Source organism: Ostrea edulis, chromosome 1 (genome assembly GCF_947568905.1).
Source record: "Ostrea edulis chromosome 1, xbOstEdul1.1, whole genome shotgun sequence".
Classification (NCBI taxonomy): Eukaryota; Metazoa; Mollusca; class Bivalvia; order Ostreida; family Ostreidae; genus Ostrea; species Ostrea edulis.
In genome coordinates, this window is record NC_079164.1 from 81,727,131 (window position 1) to 81,752,055 (window position 24,925).

Consider the following 24,925-nt stretch of genomic DNA (forward strand, 5'->3'; position numbering starts at 1 on the left):
AACCCTTTCTTCATATGTGGCCCCAAAGAGTAAGAATCGATGTTTTATATATTCCATCTATTTCACTGTCAAGGAAACTAAAAAGATGGACTTGACTTCTAACTTAAAAGCTGTTAAACATATTGTACCGATTACTGCAATTTATGTTAAAGCTTTTCTACGTTTCTTCTTTTAAAAATGGAACATACTAGACGTGGTTTGTGTCTACATCGTTTACGCAGAAAACGTGATCTCGTTCAAACTCCGTGCAGTGTCGATTATACGGGACTACTTTATTGGAGTTGTAGCGTATTAGAATAATCCTGAGCTTTTAAGAGCTTGGATCTCATTGAACGTATTAGATATCAAAATATTGGATAATAATCATATACAACCGCAAACCATGGGACATTCTTTTTATTACATATTTTATCCTATTTAATTTGCATTTCAATATATTCCCTTTACATGTAGTTCACTTTAACCCGAAGTACATCAATTCGAAACATTACGCCGCAAGAAATAGTTCGTTGGAATATATAAATAAAAATAAATATTGATCATCACAATATCTATTTCATAAAAGATCATTTTTAATTGAGAAAGTTTTTTACCTTTTAAGTCGTTTTACATTAAAATTGTGGGATTAATCATGAAAAATGTCAGTTTTCGAATTCTCTGTTATAGATGATGCGCGGTTTTTTGTTTTGTTGTTGTTGTTGTTTTTTTGTTTTTGTTGAGTTGTTGTTGTTGCATGTGTGAAATGTTGACGATGAATTTTCCACCATGTACACCGTCATTAAGGAAATTTTGTATGCCTCCTGTGGAACATCCAGTGTTAGAATTGTTTTAAGATGCCAGTTGAACGTGGCGTATCTCAAGTAAAGTAGGAAAGTTGACATCAGTTAGATAAAGGGGTAAATATGTGATAAAAGACCTGAGTTTGTTTGGTTTATAATGTGAACTATCAGGTTTTCTAGCACTAAGAAAAGAAATTTCACAGTACGTTATTCAGTTGTGACCGAGGGTGGGGGGTGGGGGGTGGGGGGAGTAATAGGACGGTTTTCATTTTGAGTTTCAAGAAACGATTTCTGTCATTTCATGTCGACATGAAACATGTCGGACAGCATTTGACTCGATGGAAGGCTGTATTGGCAAACTAGATCGTTATAACGACCATAGAATTTGCGAACTAACGATCTAGTTTGCCAATACAACCTATTATTGGGTCAACTGCTGTCTGACGTGTTTCATGCAAATTGTTAGGCCGTTCTTGACACACTGATTTTTACTACGGATAACTCCGTTTACCTGAACAGGATATAGGGCTCACTTTATTTTGTATTGCTTATAGGAGTTATGAGATTGATCACTATTCGTTATTTTCACCTTTCACCTTTTTCAAATAAATAGTAAAATGGATTGCCATGGGTCAGTGAACCTTAAAGATCACATCAATGAGGAGGCAGATTTTATTCATATGTGACAACTCTTACAGGGGCCTGGGATGTTCGCCCAATACCATTTTTATTAGGTCGATTATATACATTCTGTTTTGTTTCGTTATGTTTACTTATATTTCGTGTCGGTAGGTTTCTTTTTGTTTCATTTATCTTCTTTTTCGTTTCGCATTTTACAGATACGCCGTTGTAATACCAGGCCGGCGTTCAAGATCGTAGTGGCTAGCCTAGGGGCTAGGTATGGTGGACGATTTGTGCATTTTTGTTTGTTTGTTATTTTGAGTCGAAAAGACAAAACGATAACGAATAGACAAGAAAACTATAACATTAGCTACTTTTCGTCTTAAAATAACGAAAATACGACAAATTGCAAAATGGCACAAATCAGCCACCATGCTTAGCCCCAGACTAGCCGCTACGATCTTGAACGCAGCCCAGGTATGTATACGAGGGCTGTTCGATATGTAATGTGTATTGTACGATATCTCAAAAGCATTCGAATAGTGAAATGAATATTACATGCCTTTAAAGTATTCTCCACGGTTTGAAATACATAATTTCAATCTCTGAATCCATTTCTGAAATGCTTCAATGTACGCTGATTTAGGCAGACCTCTGAGTCACTGACTGATGGCTGAGCCAAGGGCTTGTCGGGATATATAACGACGACCAGATATGAACGTTTTAAGTTTTGGAAAAAGGAAAAAGTCACATGGGGCTAGATCTGGAGAGTATGGTAGGTGTGGCAAGACGGTAATCTCCGACTTCAAAAATTGCTTCACAAGCTCAGATGTATGTGATGGAGAATTATCATGAAGTAGACGAACATGCCTAAATCCTGACACAGGACGTCGTTTATGATAATATTTCTTGGGCTTTTTAGTATAACATCTCGGTAATACCGACCTGTAACACTTTGGCCCTTCAGCACCGGAATTTGTACGGCTATACCATCACATGAGAAGAATATGCAATAAAGAACCTTCTTTGTGCTTATGGTTCTTTGGCAACTACAGGTCTTCTACCGTGTTTAGTTAGCCATATTTTGTTTCCAATTTTTCTTACTGGTTCGAAATAGTAAACCCATGTTTCGTAACGTTTGCAAATTGTCTTTGATTCAATTTGGGAAACATTTTGAGCTATTGCTTAGCGGTTTGTACTCGTACCCGTTTTTGTATTGCTTAGCGGTTTGTACTCGTACCCGTTTTTGGTCATCTGTCAATATATGCGGTATCCATCTGGCAGAAATCTTTCGTACTTTCAAAATACGCTTCAAAATGAAATGCATCCGCGATAGCGATATGCCAACAGCTTTGGCAATATCACGAATCGTGTATCTGTCATCACTTTAAATTATTTCCCTAACTTTTGAGACATTTGCCTTGCCTGTTTATAGTCACAGGTCGGCCAGATTTTACTGCATCTTTGACGGACTCTGTGCCAGTCAGAAATGTCTATATCCACCTACGAACTGTCTCATAAGATACCTTATCAGACCCATAAACTTCCCCCAATTCAGTAAAAATTTGCATTACCGAATGACCGAGGTTTGTGCGAACTTTTATATAAGCTCCAATTTCTTCAATATTATCATCCCGTTTCCCAACCATTTTTACAACAGTGGTCAACGACTGGCTCTATTGAAATGACTATAAGTTTAAAATTATATGGAGCCGAAGACTAGTATTTATACCGTTGGAAAATTATTGAATAGAGCTATCCAAGAGTATCATCATCCAGGAAATCGTGCAAAGCGTTATCACGATGTGGTACAATACACATTACATATCGAACAACCCTCTATGTTACTATGGTGGTCCTAGTAACGTGTACATATAAAACGTAGAACTTGAACGATGCAACGATGGTCTGCTGACGAATTCCATAGAGGCGGAGGAGGCAGTTTCCTCCTCAAAGAAACCAAAAATAAAAAAAAATACCGTTACATTTTCATTAAAATTGGACCCAGGACATTATGATAGCTCAAACACTTTTTGAATCCTCTTACAGATCTAGATTCATCTAAAACACTGTAACTCTTACAGATCTAGATTCATCTAAAACTCTGTAAACACTTAGAAAACCATGTGTTTGCAATGCCCTGGAATCAAGGACCTGCTCAGCGTCTGGAGACCCCACGCTTCTGATTTATTGCCTACCCCAGATTAAGGGTCATTTTACGGTCTTGGACGTCAAGAGGGTTTTGGATATTTATTACAAGCGGGTTTTAGTAGGAATTTCGACAATCTTACTTTAGTATCTCGTAATAACGAGTAAGTTAGCTCGTTATAACGAGTTAGTATCTCTTAGTAACGACATCACTGAATGTTATAACGAGTTGACTCATTCATTATAACGAGATAATTATCTCGTTAGAATGAGCTAACTCAGTTTAACGAGATATCTTAAGGAAACGGAAATTTTCAGGGCCTTCTTTTTCTCCGAAATCTAGATACAGCAAATCAAGATTAGTTAACAAGTTGTAGCTATATGTACAATTGCGGGTACTTATAATGAACAAATCAAAAAATCATCAGCAAAAGAAATTGATCACTTTTTCTAGATCTTCTCTCGTCTCTTGTAACAGGTGGACTCTAATTATGTAACTGTAGACAATGATAATCCTTCACAAAAACTAGTACATACTGTTCTTTGATTAACAATTGTATGGTCTTACACTGAATTCGAAATATTTAAACATACATAAAGGAAATGCAATGTATCAATATTGCTTTTACGATTTACGTTTAGACACAATGTAGATAAGTTGTAAGCATAGAAAAATAGGAAGGCATTTAAAGTAATATGAAAAGACGTGTACCATTTTCTCACTTTTAATAATATTTTTCATCTTGCCCATTCTTTTTAAATTTAGGATTTTTGTGAGCAGTAAAGTTGGACAGCTCTCAAAGGATTAGAAATCATACGTTCATATGTTACGGTGTAAGTGTTGGCCCAAATTTAAACCAGATTATAGAAAAATCCGTGCCTCATTTTCCTGCACCTATTGTGTTTTATGTGAAGTAATACGATTATTGCAAAAGCTGGATTTGAGAGAGGAACGATCGAGGTCAGTCACGAGCATACACTGTGGAGCAGTCATATTTATATATATGACAAAACTTTACAGATAATATGTAATAGAAAGTAAAATTGAAAGTTAAAAGATAAGATCAGTGAAGAGTGAGATTTTTCAGAATGGCTTTTGGAAATTGCGCTCTGTTTTTCTTTTTGTCTCTGCTGAGTTTTGTGAATGGCGCTAACTTTCCTAGCGGGTGTTCATACTACGATGAAATGGATTCCACTCATCTATATAAATGCACATTTGGTACAGTTTCTTTACCTCTGACATACAGTACTTTCAGTGATCCTCTACCACAGTGGATTCAAATCGCAAAAATCAACGGTAACATCAATGCGGGTTCCTTCACCGGATTCGATTCTTATGACACGACCAAACTGAGCCACGACAAAAACCCTACTCTTCAGCTTTTCTGTACGACCGGGGGATCCTTAAATTTACAGGCTACATCGTTCAACACTCTTGGATACATACAAGAAGTCGAAATTTCAAACTGTAACGTCAATTTACCTGCCAACGTCTTTTCACCGTTTGGGACATTAAACAAGCTGACGATCAGGGGAGGTACCCTGACCTTAAATTCTGCCACATTTGAGGGACTGACGATCGAACCAATAGATCAATACACCGACCCAGCAGGGGCACTAATAATAAAAGATCTTACCATTAGTGGAGGGTTCCCGACCGATGTTTTGAAGCCCCTAAACAAAACCAAGACCATCCGTATAGAAAACGTTGGACTGACATCAATCAATGACACTGTGTTTTCAGCCAACTCCGGACTTCACACGCTCTCTTTGAAGGACAATCTGATTCTAGACACCATCCCCACTACCTTCTTTACTGGACTTGATGGCTTGGCGAATTTCGATCAGACATCATTCCAATGGACCTGTACGTGTGATAACGTCTGGTGGTGGCCTAAATCCATCGTGAAAAATATCACGATTCAAGGACCGGCTATCTGCAGTGGCCCTGCCGACGTTGCGGGTAAGAGTCTTTTTTCAATGAAATAGTCCTTTCTTTCATTTCTTTTCTGTTATTTCTTTGTCTTTGTAACTGCTATGTTTTGCAGCAAAATTGTTGTGTGCTTGTTTCAGGAATGGTTGTAGGAAAGTACTATGACACGAACTGCGTAACAACCAGTGTATGTGGCGATAATATAGGTAAGATTTCTTGATAGGAACTCGAAATGAATCATGTTTCATTGTTATTAGTTAAGAACCAGAATTTGTACAATTCAAATGGTAAATAAGTTAGAATAAAACCCAGGAGTTTCACTTGGTCTTTTTCAGATACCAAGGGTATAACAGTCAATCAAATTTATACTCTATCAATTATCAATACCAACAAAAATTGAATTGACAATCGTCTTTAACAATACTCATTACATTTTGCGCAATTTTTCCATTTTTAACATATGTGAGTTGTTTTTGCAGGTGTTGCTATCAGTTCCACATGTCTTCCGATGGGATATTTGGTCGGGTTTGGTCTTATATTTGTAATGCTCATCATATGTATCGTAGCACTTGCCTGCATCTGTCACTTGAGAAAGAATGCTCTGGCTGGTCCAGTCAAAAAGACACGAAGAGGGCCTCCTCCGCCCGGTGCCAAAAAAGGTAAAGGCGGCAGTGGCGGCGGTGGCGAAAAGAAACGAAGAGGAAGCGGATGGGTGTAAATTTCCCATGTAACTTTCAACAATGAAAAATGAAGAATGATCGAATAAAGGTCCCTGCTATGCCAAATATGTCTGTGATCATCTTTTCTCCATTGGTGTTTTTGTTTTCAATAAACACGTGATTTAGATTGCTTTTGATTTTAACACTGTCGTCTAAAGTTCAATAAATTCTTAGACTTTTACACACTCTCTATTTACTCTTGTGATGAAATATCCAAGATATATAAACTTATTTCAGAAGAGAATTTCAGAATACAGGAAGACCACAGTTCACATAATGGAGCATTTTATTTATCAGGGGCGGATCCAGGAATTGCGGTTACGGGAGGGGGTGTCAGTTTATGAGGCAGGGGGTCTGAGGACTGCCTTAAGGTCCCCAAGGGGCGAAGCCCCTGGATTTTATAGGTTTTAAAATATGCCTCCTATTTATTCATTTGTACTATTTTCTATCATTTTTAATGAAATTAATGAAATGACGCACATTTTAAGGGTTTTTGGGAAAAAAATAAGTCCTCCCAATAATTTAATTCAAGAAATCATAAGATTTTGTCATTTACTTCTCCGGGAGTGGAAGAAATTATTGCTTCTTTTGTTATTTAGTACATTTTTCTAAACAAGATACCACGATTTACCTTAAATTCGGAAATTTTACGGGAGGGGGGGGGGGCGGCGGCTTCGCCCCCCTTAATTCCGCCACTGTTTATGCTTCTGGTTCAAATAAAATCTCCCAATGTCTATTCAGCGGCAGATCCAGAAAATTTTCGGGGGGGGGGGGGGGGGGGGTTGCGACCCAAATGTGTTAAGTTTTCCGCACCAAAAGGTGGGAGGGTGTGTGTGAAGTCCCCAGTATGGCAAAAAATTGCATATTTTTCTGTTAAAAATCTTCATCCAAAGGGGGAGTTGCAATCCTCATAACCCACCCCCATTTGGATCCACCTTTGTCTACCCCATTTTAGAAAAATAAATCTCTGCAAGATGCTTGACAATGAGATCTTTATCGCCAACAATGTAAAAACGTTTGAGTATTGCGGTGTTAGACATAATGTACCTAATATTCCAGTATTCGAATCTGGAATTGCACAGTAAGAAAAAGTGTAGGGGTGTGGAACATACATAATCAAGTATTAGGTGGGGGGCATTATAAGTACACATGATGGTACTTCTTCATTAACGAACTCACTGACAGAAAATGAAAAAGCTAATGGTGTAATTTTCAATGCGTAGGCAACTGGTTAGCTAGTCTTGTTTTAAATTCTAGTCGGGTGCACGCCAGAGGGTGACAAGAAGGTGAAACCTTCCAACAGAAAATGATAAAGCAGATCAATTTGACTGTATTTCTTTAAGGTAACATATGGTCATTTCTTTCCCAAAGGTCCATAAACTTATTTCACAATAGAATAATGTTTCATTAAAGAGCTCTTAACAGAACTTTCAAATTAGTTCGCGTATTGGTTCTTCAGTCGGATATATAAGCTTATTTACCGTAAAAAAAATTGAATGTGTATCCTTTTTATGACACTGGTTCTTAATAGTCGACCAAACCATTTACATCGCCCTCTCGTGTTCTTCTACACTCCCACATCGACATGTAATTATTTATATATCTTATATTTGAAAAAAGCAAGCTCTAATAAGACGCTTTGAAAAAAAATTCAGAGCGAGTTGAAATTTATAATTATGATAAGCTCAACGCACTTAGAAAATCAAATAAGGCTTTGATGATAGGCATAAAAAAATCATTTGATTTTGTAAATATCATTTTTATTTGTGAAATAGTAATGGACACCGACCAACAGAAGGTATCTTTCATCTATTGACCATTTAAAGCGTAGATAAGTTTTACTTTACCTTCATGAAAGGTGAAGATAACGAACAGTGATCAATCTCATAACTCCTATAAGCAATACAAAATAGAGAGTTGGCCAAACACGGACCCCTGGATATACCAGAGGTGGGATCGTGTGCTTAGGGGGAGTAAGCGTCCCCTGTCGACCGGTCACACCCGCCGCGAGCCCAAAATCAGTGTGCCAAGAACGGCCTAACAATCTGCATGAAACACGTCAGACAGCATTTGATCCAATGATAGGTTGTATTGGCAACCTAGATCGTTAAAACGACTATAAAATTTGCGAAATGCTGATTTTAAACGAGACTGTTGGAACCCCTGCACCATCAACTTGTATCGCCTAATGATTTTGAAATACTGATCTACATATATTACTAATGAAGTCACCACCTCTTCTATAAGCCGGCTAGACAGAATACCAATAAACTGTATCTTAGTTTAAAGTTTAATAAACTGCATCTTAGTTTAAAGTTCAATAAACTGCATCTTAGTTTAAAGTTCAATAAACTGCATCTTAGTTTAAAGTTCAATAAACTGTATCTTAGTTTAAAGTTTAATTATGAGATGCTGTGCAATCCGACACCGAGAAGCTGAAGTTGCACATGCTTGTAGAATTTGAAATATCAACCTTCTAAGAAGAATATGGGATAGCCCTGATGGAATCTGTGTAATATGAATCTATAGCAATGTGACAATGTGATTTCACCAGTCGCGGTAGGTGGTAGAGCGTTCGCTTCGTAACCGGAAGGTCGTGAGTTCGAGCCCCGCTCGTGCCATGGCCGCGTCAAAAACTAAGACGTTAGAATAAGGAGTGATTGCTCCTTCGCCAAACGCTCGGATTTAGAAGTGAGAATCACGGGTCTTTCGGATATGACCTTAAAAACGGAGGTCCCGTGTCGCGATAGGCGTTGGCACGATAAAGAACCCTCACTGTTACGGCCCTGAGCGCTAAGCATAGGTCTAAATTTGTGGTACTTTACCTATAAATAAATAAAATTTATATTGCGCCTTATATAAAACAAATTACTCTAAGGCGCTTTACAAGGGTAGCGGTGAGGAATGCAACAATAAAAAACACAATTAAATGAAATTAAAAGACAGTATGACATAAAATCTTACATCTATAGAATTATCAAAATAAAACATTGTTATCAAGATCGATAGTTTATTTTTTGGGTAGAACACTATGCTTAGTATCTAAAAAGTACTCTAAAATGTTAAAGGCTAAAACACTATTGGCATAAACGTTGACATCGCAATGACAAATAAAATAATAACGTTAGCAATGTCAATCCATCTCATTATGTGAAAGAAAGCCGGTCATGACTATTCCATAGCTGTTGCAATATCTTGTTTAACGAGCACAGAGAGTTCTAGGAACTTGGTAATGCAATATTATTGTCAATGAAGCACGCGTTTTATTCAGTTTATCTGCAAGTATGTTAATTATCAGCACAGCGGATGCCAAAAGACATACATTTGATTCATAAGGAAATCTGTCGAATTTCATCATCTGAAGTCCTAATTTCAGTTTTGATTGACAAAACAACTTTAAATATGACAAATGTTTCAATACATCTCAATATTAGTACATATATAAATCGGTATTCAATACATGCCACCATGTAAACTCTCGGGTTTAAATGCACTCCCAAATTTCTTATGAAAATATTGAGATCATTTTAATCGTTTGGTGTTGTGTTCGATCACGGGGATTATTGAACGATTACCCTCATGTAAAGTGAAATATTGGCACTGGTTTGTGATCCCAGATTGAGGTTAAAGGAAACTTACACCGAGAAATAAAGTGTGGAGAGCGCAGACCAGCTAAAATGGCGGCTGGTAAGTGGTTCTGCCTTTTTCTTGTGTCCTCAATATTTGATTCTACTTTTGGGAATCCCGCCGGCTGCTCGGAAAAGGCGGGGAACTATGACAGCGTCCGACCCGTGAGATGTACGAAGTCTGGAACTCTTTCGAACACATTTAGCACCTTCTCCTGGCAAAGGCTTGAGGTAACAGAGTACCAAACTGGGGTGTCAGCGGGTGATTTCTCTGGATTTTCATCGGCATCAACAACCAGTTTCGACTCTTCATATCCCCATTCCCTCACCATAGTCTGTAAGCCTGGTATTACGTCCTTCACCGTGGCTGCCAATGCGTTCTCCCAGTTTCCTAACGTCCAAGTATTAGAGTTTCTGAATTGTCCCATCACGTCGATTCCCGCCAACGCTTTCCCGGGGCACTACTTGGATCACTTAATTTTCACTGGTGGTAAAATAGGCTCAATTGACGCTAATGCATTCAGTGGTCTGAATATTAGCAAGCTCTCCATTCCAGGAGCTGTTGGTGGCATAACCATAAACAGCGAGCTAACCTCAGGTCTTCCAGAAAAAGTCTTCGATTCGCTGCAGTCCATGGAATATCTAGCTATAGATGAAGCGAAAGTCAGCACCATCACTGTGGGCATGGTTGGAAACCTCACTAATCTCCGATATTTGAATTTACGAAATAACCTCATCACTAACATCACAGACGGTATTTTCACCAATATGAAGAGTTTATCTTACCTTGACTTTGAGGGTAATAAGTTTACATGCACCTGTACCGATCTATGGTTCCTTAAATACACAGCTGAAAACCATATCCATTTGCTTGGAGGACCACTGTGTGAAACCCCAGCTTCTCACAACAGTAAGTTGTTTTTTAATTCACTTTACAATGAAGATTTTAAGGAGTACGTTGATTGAAGAACTAGGATTTATCACATCTTTGTATGTTTCAGCCAAGAGGGTGACCGTGTACGACGACGAAGTCTGCGCTGTGGACGATGTATGTGGTGGTACAGCTGGTACGTAAATTTTCAAATTGGTGTCCAATAAATTCAAAGATAGATCGCTCCATATTGATAACTTTTTAAAAAAGGTCAAATATTTTATTAAAAGTTATGTCCCCTTCTTCTTGAATCTCCTCCATCTCTAGCAAAGAAGCTGTGGACGTTTTATTGCAAGCAATATTAATCCCAATTTCATACTCTAATCCGTTAATTAGATAGATAGATTGAACCTAACTTGAACTGTACGAATGGAAAGAAAAATCAATGGTACGAAAATGTGTTATTCTGAGTATTTTATAGGACTGGCCATGGGCGGCAGTTGTATGCCGCTGTACCAGTTAGCGAGTTACCTGCTGCTTCTCATCATCCTGATCCTCTCGTGTGTGGCACTGGGCTGTATCTGTAAGACCCGTAAAGAGCTCACAAGGGTACAGAGGAGGATGAAGAACAAACGGGCTAGTTCTTGGAATAGGGTACAGGAAGCCATGAAACAGAGGAGCGGTGCGAAACAAAAACCACCAGTCGGAAAAAATGGATGGGTGTGATCGTTGATCACGTCAATTTCAATTCAATATATTATTTTGAGACATTTCACGAATTGATTCTTATCGAATACCAATTGTTTCTCCTTGTTACTGCCTGTAAAGCATTGACATGATGTGAATTTCTTTGTTGATTGTCGGGCGACCACTAGCTTGGTCGTGCGTTTCCATGCTTTGCTTCATTTTAATAAATTGTTACAACTACATGTGTATGCCTTTGTCTACAGGGCAAAGCCAGGGGATTCTTGTTAACTTTGCTTAACATTGTCTTTACGGTATTCAATAAACTTCCCCAAGCTTGGATCGAGCTATCATTTTAGGTTATTCCCTGGAGGGTCGATGGTTTCCATGCCATAGGACCATCACACGAACATTTTCTGACTGTATCTCTCGTTTTATTGTATGGAGATTTCGTGATTTTCTTGCGATCCTTTTATTCACTGCAGAGGTTTTGTCAATACATGGAAAAAGATCATTAATATATAACCGCTGTGATAATTTACTGCAAATAAAATGTATTCTCCTGCGAATAGATATGGTAATTTCGAATCCGCCACCAATTACCTTGATTTAGGGCAGATGGATTTTTTTCCTTTCTTTGATTGCATGCAATACATAATTCAAATAATTGTCATGATACAATAGAAATATTCTACGACCTGAAATCATGTTCTAAATGATTCACAGATAATTTTTTGTCGATAAGTATGCGATAGACTAGTAGTGTTTTTGACATTTCGTTTGACGACGAATTGTCCGTGACTTGTTACGTTTTGGTAGATATGGAGCCTTTACTAGTGGAACTTCCGATGAAGCTCAGTCATGGTGGCGCTCAATTTATCATTAATTGTTTTGAAGTTCTACAATATAGTTTTATTTTGTGGTATGACCGATTACATGAAGACAAAGATTAAACGTCTACCATTACAATCATGAAAACCTAGTATTTTCCCCCAGGAACTACATAGTTTATAATATTTGCCACCGATACATACCAGCCGACGCCATATCCTCACCACAGAATTAAAATTAGGCGCTCCCCCACATTTTTTTTTAAAAAGTTAAGTAAATCTCTGCGTATCAAAAAGAGGGTACACATTTGCAATATTTTATGAACTGGCGATAGAAGCACTGGGATTTCATCATGACACCCTTTCAGTAGACTTGCACCCAGTTTCTAAAGACTTTATCAAGGGAGTTTTATTCGAAGTGAATGGCAAACACCTAACTCTTATACAGTGCGTGTGACTACCTCACATCACTACATTGTCTGAATATTTACAATGGACCAGATTCGTGTATGGATATATGGATCAGGGGTGCGTTTTACAAAAGAACTTACGACCAACTTCACATACTGAAATTTTCTCGATTATTGTAAGATCATTCACTTCAATGTAAAATAGTGAAAAAAATAATGTTGAAAATTATCTCAGAATTGTTTTAATTCATTCATTTACACTGATAACTGTGTAATACAATTTAAGTCTTGCGATTTTATCGTAAGTTGTTTCGTAAAACGGGCCCCAGGCATCTAGCATCGTTTTCAACAGCTAGAGGAAGGACAGTCGGAGACAGTTGCTGAAGCTGTGCTAAGAGTAACCAGGGGCAGATCCAGGAATTGAAGTTAGGGGCGCAACTTCATGATGCAGGGGGTCGGGGTGTGTGTGGGGGGGGGGGTCTTAAGCCACCAGTGGGTGTAGTGGGGGCCCAAAGAGTTTATAGGGCTTGAAATATGTCTTTTATGTTGTCGTTTTTACTGTTTTCTGTCATTTTTAATAAGGTGAAATTAATTAAATGACACAAATTAAGGGGTTTTTGGGGAAAAAACGTACGTTCTCCCAGTAAAAGTAACAATAAATCAAAATATCCTGCCATTTATTTCTTTGATAGTGGGAAAAAATTGCTTCTTTTATCGTTTATTCAAGAGACTATTTGGAAATTTTAAGTGGGGTGCGCCACCTCCCTTAAATCCGCCGCTGGTAACTATGAAATAGCCTAGATATCGTTTTGAAGATATATATTAAGCTTGCTATAAAATCACTCGTTGTTTTCAATTAACTTACTGCAGATAACTATTTTGCGCATAGAATTCGATAATCAGTATACTGTGCAAGGTAGTAAATTCATATTTTTAAAAAATATTATTTATATATCATCAACCTCCAAATAGAGATAATCTCATATAGTATTACTGGCATATTATATTGGTCTCGTATTTTGACCGACATTATCCGAGGATTTGTTATAATCCTTTACACGATCACGATTGACCTACTGAGTACTCCAAATTATAATTTATATCAGTAATCTCTTCAAAAACTTAATCCTACATACACCTTAAGAAAAGTTCGTTTTACTTGTGTTTTAATAAGAACATAAATTAAGCTGGTTAAGAGTAAAGTTGGTCCATGTTTAAGATCAATGTGAAGGTCAACTTTCATACCATGTAAGAAACAGCCAGCACGAACAAGATATATCCGTCAAAATGGCGGACACCCTGTTAATTGCTGTTTGTATATCGTTAGTTCCCTGGGTAAGTGCAAACCCTGCGGGCTGTGTGGCCAAGCCCGGGAATCTGGATTCCGTCATACCGACTCAGTGTACGTCTGGGTCATTCTCAACACCTCTGTCCCGCTCCTCTTTTACAACCTTGTCTTGGCAGAGACTGGAATTTGTCGAGTATCAGAGTTCTTTCACATCCAGTCATTTCACCGGATTTTCAGGAGCTTCAACATCCACGTTTAGTCCAGATTTTCCTATTACGGTTACCATAAAATGCAAATCTGGAATTTCAACTTTTTCCTTTGCCGCCAATGCGTTTTCGCAGTTTACAAGCGCACAGGAAGTGACGATCATAAATTGTCCCATAACATCGTTTCCAGCCTCAGTATTCAACGGACTGACTTTAAGTAAGCTAACCATTCAGGGTGGGAAAATAACAACAATAGACGCGGGAACATTCACGGGACTGACCATAACAAAAATGAATATCACATCAGAGGAAAGCGGACTCATCATCAGGGATTGTCCAATCACAAATACGCTTCCAGTAGGTCTTTTTGAATCTCTGACGTCAGTGGAATTTCTCATCCTGGAGGGAACTAATCTGGACTACATTGCAACTACTACATTCACCAACTTGACAAGTCTCCACTACCTGAGCTTGGCCAATAACAGACTGACAAATATATCATGGGGGATCTTCGATGAACTACGAGCGCTTACTGAAGTCAACATGGAGGGTAACAATTGGGCCTGTACTTGCGATGATCTCTGGTTTCTGGATTACAGCCTTCAGCAAGACCTCAGGCTTAGCGGTGGGCCTTTATGTGACACACCTACAGAATATAATTGTAAGAGGGTTTTTTTAAATCTTGAGAAAATATTACAATTAGATTTTATGAATATGTCTATGTCGTGTTTTATGTTTTTTCCCTCCTCATTCATCCTTGAATTGTAGATAAGCGTGCAACAAAATATTGGGATGAAGTCTGTCCTAAGATGGATGCTTGCGAATACAGTCTAGGTAAGAAGGTCAAACGGGAGGGACACTTATAACGAACGATTTGATACAGCTTTATACTTTAATCTTACCACATAAACAGAGTAAAGGTACAATTAAAATCATATAGGACACACTATATCGTGATTATCCTTTTCCCTTCTAGGTTATGCTATGGGTCCAGGTACTTGTGTTGTAATGGCGGATTTGGTTAGTTATGGTATTGTGGTGATTACAATCATCATTGCTACCATCGCCCTAATCATCATTTGTAAGGTACGTCGCGATCTGAGGGGTGTACAAGACAGATTGAAAAACAAGAGGGCCACTTCGTGGGGCCGTGTGCAGGAGATGATGAAGAAGAAAGAGGCAAATGGAGGGGCGTCACAGAAACCGCCATTTCCTCCCAAAGCAGGCTGGGAAAAATGAGTTATTGCTATTCTATGTTTGAATTGATTTTAATGTTTTTCTATCAAAGAAGTGGACGTTATCCGGAATCGCTCACCCTTTTCCGAAGTAGACGTTATCCAGACTCACTCACCCCTTTCCGAAGTGGACGTTATCCGGACCTGTTTACCCTTTTCCGTTTTTGAGATGAGGATTTTCACTTTGATAAGATTTATTTTTAAAAATATATCTTATATAATGATTGTGGAATTATATATCCGCCGTCAAGTATAAATCTTTTTTTTATATATATTCACACAGTGTATAACAATGATATATATGAGATCATTTAGTAAATGGCATATGTTAATGTTTTCATCTTAATTTGCATGCCATGCTAAAATGATCTAACACAGAGGAACTATTTTTGTTTCATAATTATACATTAATAGCATTCCTCGTACACAGTGTTATATGTTACATCATTGCTCAATAAATCCATTGAAATACATTTCGGTCTTGTTAGTGTAATTTACACCTTGTAAATCTCTATCTATGCTTATTTGTTTTGTTGTTAACATGTTATCTCACTTGGCCGTTGACTTTCAGATTTCGCTGTCTCTTGAGGCCATAACCAGCTGTAGATTCTAAACCATTAATTTAGTCTGAATAATGAATGGAAACTGATATCATTTATACAATGGTCTAATGTCCTTCTAGAGTACTTCATTCAAGAGCTTGGTTGCTGTTTGGTATATTGTTTTCATTCTTATCCGATCAAACTTGCATCACAAAATGGCAAAATATTGTGCAAAAAAGTACATATCATATAATAACTGATGAATATATAATTAATATATAATAATTAATTAAGAAAAGTTAACTACGGACACGACACAGTCCAGGCGTATAGTAGTTATTTTTTAAATACATGCATAGGTACATGGTATTCAGAAAAATCTATATAATCATATTCAGTAAAATGTATGTGATAGTATTGAGAAAAATGTATGTATTGGTATTCAGAAAAAAGGATGCATTGTGGTATTCAGAAAAAGGGACGTAGTGGTATTCAGAAGAAAAAAGCAGGTAGTGGTAGTGAGGAAAATGTCTGGAGTGGCATTAATAAAAATGAATGTATTTAGAGGGGGTCCGACTCCTTTTGTGACCAAAAATTTAAAACGTATAAGACTTGACATTTTACATAAAAACAAGTGCATAAAGATAAACAGTTGTTACTTGATTTTATTATGTATAAAGTATAGCTAGAATGACCCATAAAAGTAACATAAAAAGCTTCAAAACCCTGGAACCCCTACCCCCACCCTCGACCCTCAGCCGAGAGTCCCTGTCTCTTTTAATAAATTTTGGATCCACCACTGCTGAGACGCTTGACGGATTTACAGTCTAAGAAGTGCATTCACATTAAATTGATTTTGATTGGATAATACTTTATCTAATATGACTCTCTAATAAATGAAGGATATAAAGTTAAATTTTTACTGTATGTAATGTGTCTGTTGAACGATTCAATATTAATGGCACCACTTGGTAAATGAGATGAAGTTTGGTGATCAGCTTTAACGGTCCCCGTTACAATGAGAACTGACTGAAAATGTTTTAAGACGCTGTAAATTTCAAGACGTCTTGTTTTTGTCTCATACTTAATACAGAAAGAGAAATATTCTTATTTATTTCGGGGTGAAAATGTCACAGATCAGGGTCACATTCTTGGCACACTGATTTTTAACTGCGGATTACTCTGTTTACTTGATCAATATATAGGGCTCACGACGGGTGTGACCGGTCGATAGGGAATGCTTACTCCTCCTAGAGGCACCTGATCCCACGTCTGGTATATCCAGAAGTCCGTGTTTGCCCAACTCTCTATTTTGTATTGCTTATAGGAGTTATGAGATTGATCACTGTTCGTTATCTCCACCTTTCATGTATAGATCAAAGGACATTTCAACCTTACGTTGATGTCAATTGAATGCCATGTTCTGATGGTATAAATGTGACGTCATATTCCGATATATCATAAATTTTAAAGAGAAAAAAAAAACCCAAGATGCCCAAGGGCCACATCGCTCGCCTGAGTAACCTTGGCTCTACCGTTGTTCAGCATGTCAGTCAAGTTTTGTTCCCATGAAAATTTTTGACACCATATTGTGGCCCCAACCTAGCCCCAAAGGATAACGACATAACTGAAAATGATTTCACAAAACACGAATGTGCCTCAACACAAATATGACCTTCCTGTTCTGGTTTACACAAAGATGACAAGGTCATAATGTGAAATGAATTATCTTGCCATAAGAAATCTATATACAAAATATGAAAGCTCCATCTTAAATAGTTCTGGTGCATCAAAATTGGTACCGTATAAGTTTTATATTATGACCCCTGGGTCGAGGCCTCTGCTGGTGGACTGTTAGTCCCCGAGGGTCTCTACAGCCCAGTAACTAAGTACTTCGTTACTAGCTTGAAAATACGGATGTATATTTAATTGCTGTTATAAAATTTAGAAATTCATTTCAAAATTAAGGATTATCTCCCTCACGCATAGCTCTTATCCTTCGACGAATTTGACTCCACGTTTTTGGCACACTGTTTTTCCCTATAATAGCTCTAAAACTTCATTGTTATTTCGGATTTCAAACATTTCGGTTGAGCATCACTGAAGAGACATAATTTGTCGAATGCGAATCTAGTGCATCAAAATTAGTACCGTATAAGTTTTACATAGTTCAGGAGATATTGATTAGGTCAGATTTTTTTAAAAGTATGTCAAGGTCACAAGATCAAACATAATTGTATCACAAGGTCATGTCATAAAACATCTATATACAAAATATAAAAGTCCTATCTTCAATAGTTCCAAATATTTTGATTGATTATATTTTCTAATTAGTAGGTTAAAGTATAAGGACAAAGTCAAATATCACGCAAGAAATAAAAGGTCTTCCCATGAGAAATCTCTATACACAATATGAAATATCTACATTAAATAGTTCAGGAGATATTGAAAAGATCAGTTATTTTTTAAAAGTAGGCCAACTCCAAGGTCAAGGTCACAAGTTCAAACTTCACGGAATAAAAAGATCTAGCCACAAGAAATTTATATACAAAATATGAAAACCCTGCCTTAGATAGTTCAGGAGCTATTGAATAGGTCAGAGTTTTTAAAAAGTAGGTCAAACTCCAAGGGCAAGGTCACAAGTTCTAACTTCAAGGAATATCAAGGTCTTGTCATAATGAATCTATATACAAAATGTGAAAGCTCTACTTAAATAGTTCCAAATATATTAAATAGGTTAAGTTTTCCTAAAAGTAGGTCAAACTTAGAGTTCAAGGTCACAAAGTCAAAATACATAATGAAAAATGAAATGTTTTGCCATATGAAGTTTACATACAAAATATGAAAGATCTACCTTGAATACTTCAGAAAATATTGAATAGGTTATCTTTTTTAAAGTAGGCCAAACTTCCAGATCAAGGTTACAAGAACACACAACATTGCAATACATGGAAGGTCCTTCTGTAAAGAATGTATATACAAGATATACACGCCATAGAATATATAGTACAAGAGATATTTCTAAAGATTTTTTCCTATCTAGCAGCATATGTAAAACTTTGATTCCCTATTGTGGCCCTACCCTACCCTCCGGGGGTATGATCTGAACAAACTTGAATCTACTTAAAACCAGAAAGCTTTCCGGTAAATCTCCACTCTTATGACTCAGTAGCTGCAATAATGTAGCCCTATCCAAATTTTTTTTTTATTCTGACGTTTTCGGGATAGGGCTACAATTCCATAGGATCTCCGTAATGGTGCAAAATAATTTTATGAATAACCGATAATAAACTCTCTGTATTAGTCCCAAATGTTGTTTACACCAAAAGGAGTACCAACTTTGTGCTCGGGCATGTCTAATAAAGGTGTTTTTCATTAAATATAATGTACAGCATGCAAAATTCTTCGTCTGCTCCGCCATGCTTGTTATCGCGAGATCTCGTAGGTGGATCTAATGAAAAGCCTAAACATTGACAATCAGCGCGAAAATGTAGTTACTCGAGCCACTTCGACAAAGAAAGGAAAATCATATTGTTGCAGAAAGAATTTACACTCTGCTGTTCGGTTTTTAAATTGATATTAAATTCAAACCTTTTCAATACCGACGAAATAGCTTTCGCCTCCATACTTGTCCATTGATGTAAATACTACCTTATATGGCATATGCAAATGACTTGACAACCGAAAGTTGAAACTTCAGTACATCAAACATGGCGCACAAATATGAATCGAGAAATTGGAATTTATCGAAATTGTTGAAAACGGTAGAATAGAGCCTCACAAATCTAAAGTTGCTGGTTGTAAATTTATATATTGACTAAGAAACATAGAATATCATTTTATTTACGTAAAGAAAGTCAGGAAATGTTTAGAATGAGCGCAAATGTTGCGGGAGTGAATCACTCCCGCATTTGCACCATTACGGAGATCCTAAGGAGTTGTAGCCCTCTCCCTAAAAAAAAAAAAAAAAAAAAAAAAAAAAAAAAAAAAATCAGAGAGGGCTACATTATTGCAGCTAATGACTCAGTGGTTCTTGAGAGGAAAATGTTTAAAGATTTTCCCTATATTATATTTGCATGCAAAACTTTGATCCCCTATTGTGAACCCACCCTACCACTGGGGTAATGATTTTAACAAAGTTGAATCTGCCCTGTGTCAGGAAGCTTTCGTGTTAATTTCAGCTTTTCTGGCCCAGTAGTTCTTGAGAATATTTTTAAATGACTCCACTCGATTTTTGCATTTTCGTGATTATTCCCCCTTTAAATGAGACATGGCCGTTCATTTGAACAAACTTGAATCCCCTTTACCCAAGAGTGAATTGTACTAAGTTTGGTTGAAATTTGCTCATTGGTTTTGGAGCAGATGATTTTCCTATATATATCAGCTGTAAAACTTTGACCCCCCATTGTAGCCCCACCCTCCCAAGGGGGTCATGATCTGAACAAACTTGAATCTATTTTATATCAGGAAGCTTTCGGGTAAATCTCCACTATTATGGTTCAGTGGTTCTTGAGAGGAATATTTTTTTTTTAAAATTCCCTATATATTTGCATGCAAAACTCCCTATTGTAGCCTACACCCTATCCCGGGGGTCATGATTTTAACAAACTTAAATCTGCACTATGTCAGTAAGCTTTCATGTGAATTTAAGCTTTTCTGGCCCAGTGGTTCTTCAGAAGATTTTTAAATAACCTCACCCTATATTTGCATTTTTGTGATTATCTCCCCCTTTGAAAAGGGAATGGTAATTCATTGAACAAAATTGAATCCCCTTCACCCAAGAATGATTTGTACGAAGTTTGGTCGAAATTGGCCTAGTGCTTCTGGAGAAGACGTCGAAAATGTGAAAAGTTCACAAGCAGATGGACAGATCACGGACAACAGGTGATTAGAAAAGTTCACCTGAGCTTTAAATTCAAGTGAGCTAAAACTGAACGTTTAATCTTGGATATAAATAAAAGTCTTAATATCTGTAGCACAGATATTTTTTGTGTTGATAAATTTAAATAATCTGTACAAAATATATCAGAAAATATTAGGAAAATGTTTAATCAATCTGATTAAAACCACATCCTGAGATCCGCTCACTTAGATCGCTACACTAGTGTAGCGATCTAAGTGAGCGGATCTCATGATCTGGTTTTAATCAGATTGATGTTTAATTTGTATGGTTGATTCTTTTTTTATGATGTAACTACTCTTTGTAAATGATAGAAAGTTCTAAAATAACACAGCAACATAAAAAGAACAAGAATAATGTAACTGTCTTTGGAATACAAGTAAACTTGTATAAATAGCATCATTTTGTTTTGTCTAGCCTTTGTCAGTTGTTTTGAGTTCCACACCGTGAGGTTACCCACGGTCCATAATCCATTATTAAAAGATATTCCCCGATTACGGATTAACCCTGTTTAAAGTTCGCAACATCGCAAAGAAACCTTAAGTCGCAATGTAGGTCAACTCATTAGGTCGGCGTTAGCTTATGTTTTCTTACTTTCATGGAGACTAATTCCGACGGAATGTCAAAGACCTCACACCCTAAATTTCCCCCATGAGGACGTAATTTACATATTTCGATACGAATAACTTGGGGCACGTGCAACAACACTCTATTGTTTGTTTAATAATAATTTTTTATGAACAAATATTTTTTTTCCCGTTTTTTTAACTTTGTCGTTTCCTCTTTTACGTAACTTTGGAAAAATATTTTAAAGACACTTTTCTCCATTTTTGCAGGGAGGCTGAATTAATTAAACAATCAAGCTAAATGTACACATTTTTATTCTAATTTAATGAGTATGTACAGTGTGCCATTAAGAAATTCCATGCATGTAATAATGGCTTCAGATTTTCGCGAATTTATACCTAGAATTGACAGTGTTTATGTGCCAACAATTGTCTTAATCATCGAAGAAAAGAGGTTAAATGTCTTTTTATTTTTCAATCGTCTTAGGCTTTATCCATAAAATTCGTGTTCAATATTTAAGAACTTAAATCAATAAGAATTATAAACTTTTCAGTGTATTCTACAGTCGTGTTATTTAAGGATTTCACGGATCACTGGACATACGAGCATTTCATATTAATATTGAAATACCTCCTCTAAAATCCAAGACCATTTTCCTTCCACAGGGTGTTGAGGATAAAAATATCTCCGATGTAATTTTTGAGAAGTAGTGACATTAAAGCGGACAACATGTCTCTTCCTTTTGCGATCGTAGTCTTGGCTGTGTGTTCGACAGTGTACGGAAATCCCCAAGGGTGTACCTACGATTCTTCACAGCTCCTGCACACGTGCAATGCCAGAGCTTGGTCCCTTCCACTGGCCTTTGGTACATTCACACCTCAGCCTCAAAGGATCCTATTGAGGGAAGTGGATGGAGAGCTTCCGAATGGCACTCCAAGCGGGCCTACGTTCTCTGGATTCTCCTCCATAAATACGGCAAGTTTTGATTCTAATTACGCCCCAGAACTCATCATTAGATGCACTTCCAACGGACAACTTATCATCACCCAAGCTGCTTTTGCTGACATGGGATGGGTAGAGGAACTGACCATTGAAGACTGTGATATTCTCTCACTTCCTGTTCAAGTATTCAAAAACTTTGGGGACTTGAACCGATTTTCCATCATTGGTGGGTCTGTCGATGCCATGGTTGGAGACAGTTTCACAGGAATGAATGTTGATAAAATGAGTACGGTCCCTGACCCTCGAGGAGAGTTTGTGGTCAAGAACAGCCGCCTGGTGTCCGGAGGATTTGCTTTTGGCGCTCTTTTCTCGCAGGCTAATGCTACGCGCATCATCATTGAAAACGCCAATCTAAAGTCGGTCCAGACTGATATGTTTTACGCTCTTCAGAAGATGACTTACTTGTCTTTGAGTAACAACCCATTTACATACCTTCCAACGGACCTATTCAAAGGAATCAACTCACTGACAACTGTGGAACTTTATGGCATATCCTGGGCATGTACTTGTACCAACATTTGGCCCCCAGAGTGGTTAGCAAGCAACAACATCACGATGAACGGAGATGCCGTCTGTGGGTCCCCAACTGCCTACGAAAGTAAGATTTCTGTGTTCATTCTTCGACAAATTCAACAAACATAGACCATAAACTGTCATATTTACATATTTGGTATATACCTATTTTCAGATGTAAAAATGTCCTATTATGAGAAGGAACAATGTCCGCAAGATGACGCCTGTGCGAAAGCTGGACAAACAGGTATCTTTAACATAGTTTACAACAAATACTGTGGAATCATTTTAATTCGTGGGGGCCAATGTTCGTGGTTAAGCAAACTTTTGCTGGTTCGTGGGGACGTAATTTCGTGGGTAAGCGATACGATGTCACTTGGAAAGATAACTTTACTTGGTTTAAAAAAAATGTTCGAGGACACGTAAATTCGTGGGTAAGAGTGACCCAAGAAACATCAATCCCCCAAGAACAATGATGATACCACAGTATTACAGCGATATGCACATATTGAGTCTTAATCTTCGAATATAATTCCTATTATGATTGATATAAAATTCACGATCGCATATAAGAATTTTTAAGAGAAGACACTGCTTGGTATTTAGTCGTTTCACTATTTTTCCTGTGTCCTGAAACCACCGTTGGCTGTTATTTACAGGATTTGTTGTTGGGAGCATTTGTATGACAATTTTGGACATCGTTAACTACGCCCTGCTGCTAACCACGTTCATACTATCTCTAGTGGCCTTGGGACTGGTCATCCACACCAAGCGACAAGTAGGTAGCGCCAAGGACTCCAAACAGAAAGGCAAACCGGCCGCCAAGGGATCGGCGCTCAGGCGTTCAAGTGCCAGCTGGAATAAAGTCGAAGATGCTCAAAGCGTTCAGTCTTAAACATTAGAGCGTCTCTTTATGTTATGATTTAATTTTTATTTTTTGCCCAGAGTGCGGGTGGTTTGTAAGCCTGTTTGGCGTCTTTGGTCCGCAGTACTTCGTTTCTTTTCTTCCTTTATAAGAACCATGTGTAGTTGAATTGTCATGGTGGCACACAAAGTTTTTATTATTGTGTAAATATCTGCACTACTAGTATTTATCTTGGTTGATATTTTGTCAAGCAAAAACAAATATTCCACTAGTGCCAAAAATATGAGTAGTCAATCATTTATTAACTTTCACTTTTGATAATGTTATTTACAAATACAGGGACGTGATTCTGTGATTAACGGCATATTCTTTTGAGATGTTTACTGATTTTTCCCAAAGGCATCATTGAATAAAGTAATACTTGTTTTTCTATATTCTTGTACTTGATTCACTCACTGACAACACTGTAAATAAACGGGATTGAGGAACCCATGGGGACGACGTATTGATTTTACAAAAACGAAATGAAGAAAAAACCAAGTTTATCAGGTGAAAAAAAATCCATTTGTTTGCAAAGCGAAAACTTTCTTGTACATCACTGAAATTCTAACATTTGTTACGATATCTAATAACGAGAAGACAAATAGAAGAAATCATACCAACACATTTTTAAATGAGTTATCTCTGAACAATGAACCCCTAATGATGTATAAGAATTGCACAGATTTGTGCGAAACACTATATCCTAATTTACATTTAGCCTGCGACCCTCCTATGGAAACCGTAATCTTTCCGAATCTACCTTCCCATGCAGCCTCCGTGCGATGACAGGCTCATGAAATTCATGTCCTCTACAATGTTTCGATTATCGTAATCCCGTAAACATATTGAAGACTATATATACATTTTTACGTAAGATATCTCTACAATTGTAACGGAAGTCATTTCCTCTTGAACGCGTTGTTGTTCTAAACAATGCGCCTATTAATTTTGATAAATACGTATGGTACTATCGTCTTTATTAGATGTAAATTTACACAAGTTCCCCTGAGGGAGGCTCACCTCATATGATCCTCGTATGCACTATAAGTCTGTGATAATCCCAGTACTCCAATGATAGCGTCTGTCTCCTGCGCCTGCTGCAATCAAACTGTCCCATGCATCCAGGCCGTGTGCTAATCCCGCG

At 37.4% G+C, this 24,925-nt stretch overlaps 4 protein-coding genes across 4 annotated transcripts; all 4 read left to right on the plus strand.

The window, feature by feature from the left end:
- Nucleotides 1–4,637: 4,637 nt before the first annotated feature.
- On the plus strand, nucleotides 4,638–6,199 carry LOC125659441 (uncharacterized). The gene is made up of 3 exons (XM_048891109.2): nucleotides 4,638–5,511; nucleotides 5,622–5,687; nucleotides 5,961–6,199. The coding sequence occupies exons 1-3, from the start codon at nucleotides 4,638–4,640 to the stop codon at nucleotides 6,197–6,199; spliced, it is 1,179 nt and encodes a 392-aa protein (XP_048747066.2).
- A 3,678-nt stretch (nucleotides 6,200–9,877) lies between these two features.
- LOC125648749 (toll-like receptor 13) lies at nucleotides 9,878–11,423 on the plus strand. Its single transcript, XM_048875751.2, has 3 exons — nucleotides 9,878–10,736; nucleotides 10,828–10,893; nucleotides 11,179–11,423. The coding sequence occupies exons 1-3, from the start codon at nucleotides 9,878–9,880 to the stop codon at nucleotides 11,421–11,423; spliced, it is 1,170 nt and encodes a 389-aa protein (XP_048731708.2).
- A 2,485-nt stretch (nucleotides 11,424–13,908) lies between these two features.
- LOC125671123 (uncharacterized) lies at nucleotides 13,909–15,354 on the plus strand. The gene is made up of 3 exons (XM_048906641.1): nucleotides 13,909–14,776; nucleotides 14,884–14,949; nucleotides 15,092–15,354. The coding sequence occupies exons 1-3, from the start codon at nucleotides 13,909–13,911 to the stop codon at nucleotides 15,352–15,354; spliced, it is 1,197 nt and encodes a 398-aa protein (XP_048762598.1).
- A 6,734-nt stretch (nucleotides 15,355–22,088) lies between these two features.
- LOC125672984 (leucine-rich repeat-containing protein 4C-like) lies at nucleotides 22,089–23,876 on the plus strand. The gene is made up of 3 exons (XM_048909214.2): nucleotides 22,089–22,959; nucleotides 23,050–23,121; nucleotides 23,534–23,876. The coding sequence occupies exons 1-3, from the start codon at nucleotides 22,089–22,091 to the stop codon at nucleotides 23,767–23,769; spliced, it is 1,179 nt and encodes a 392-aa protein (XP_048765171.1). The 3' UTR covers nucleotides 23,770–23,876.
- The last annotated feature ends 1,049 nt before the right edge of the window (nucleotides 23,877–24,925 follow it).

Bases quoted from the DNA above. Each gene is read 5' to 3' on its own strand.
- LOC125659441 (XM_048891109.2), top strand. From the start codon at position 4,638: ATGGCTTTTGGAAATTGCGCTCTGTTTTTCTTTTTGTCTCTGCTGAGT. The intron at 5,512-5,621 runs GTAAGAGTCTTT...TGCTTGTTTCAG, and splicing joins TGGCCCTGCCGACGTTGCGG to GAATGGTTGTAGGAAAGTAC. The intron at 5,688-5,960 runs GTAAGATTTCTT...TTGTTTTTGCAG, and splicing joins TGTATGTGGCGATAATATAG to GTGTTGCTATCAGTTCCACA.
- LOC125672984 (XM_048909214.2), top strand. From the start codon at position 22,089: ATGTCTCTTCCTTTTGCGATCGTAGTCTTGGCTGTGTGTTCGACAGTG. The intron at 22,960-23,049 runs GTAAGATTTCTG...ACCTATTTTCAG, and splicing joins GTCCCCAACTGCCTACGAAA to ATGTAAAAATGTCCTATTAT. The intron at 23,122-23,533 runs GTATCTTTAACA...TGTTATTTACAG, and splicing joins TGCGAAAGCTGGACAAACAG to GATTTGTTGTTGGGAGCATT.
- LOC125671123 (XM_048906641.1), top strand. From the start codon at position 13,909: ATGGCGGACACCCTGTTAATTGCTGTTTGTATATCGTTAGTTCCCTGG. The intron at 14,777-14,883 runs GTAAGAGGGTTT...CTTGAATTGTAG, and splicing joins CACACCTACAGAATATAATT to ATAAGCGTGCAACAAAATAT. The intron at 14,950-15,091 runs GTAAGAAGGTCA...TTTCCCTTCTAG, and splicing joins TGCTTGCGAATACAGTCTAG to GTTATGCTATGGGTCCAGGT.
- LOC125648749 (XM_048875751.2), top strand. From the start codon at position 9,878: ATGGCGGCTGGTAAGTGGTTCTGCCTTTTTCTTGTGTCCTCAATATTT. The intron at 10,737-10,827 runs GTAAGTTGTTTT...TGTATGTTTCAG, and splicing joins AACCCCAGCTTCTCACAACA to CCAAGAGGGTGACCGTGTAC. The intron at 10,894-11,178 runs GTACGTAAATTT...AGTATTTTATAG, and splicing joins TGTATGTGGTGGTACAGCTG to GACTGGCCATGGGCGGCAGT.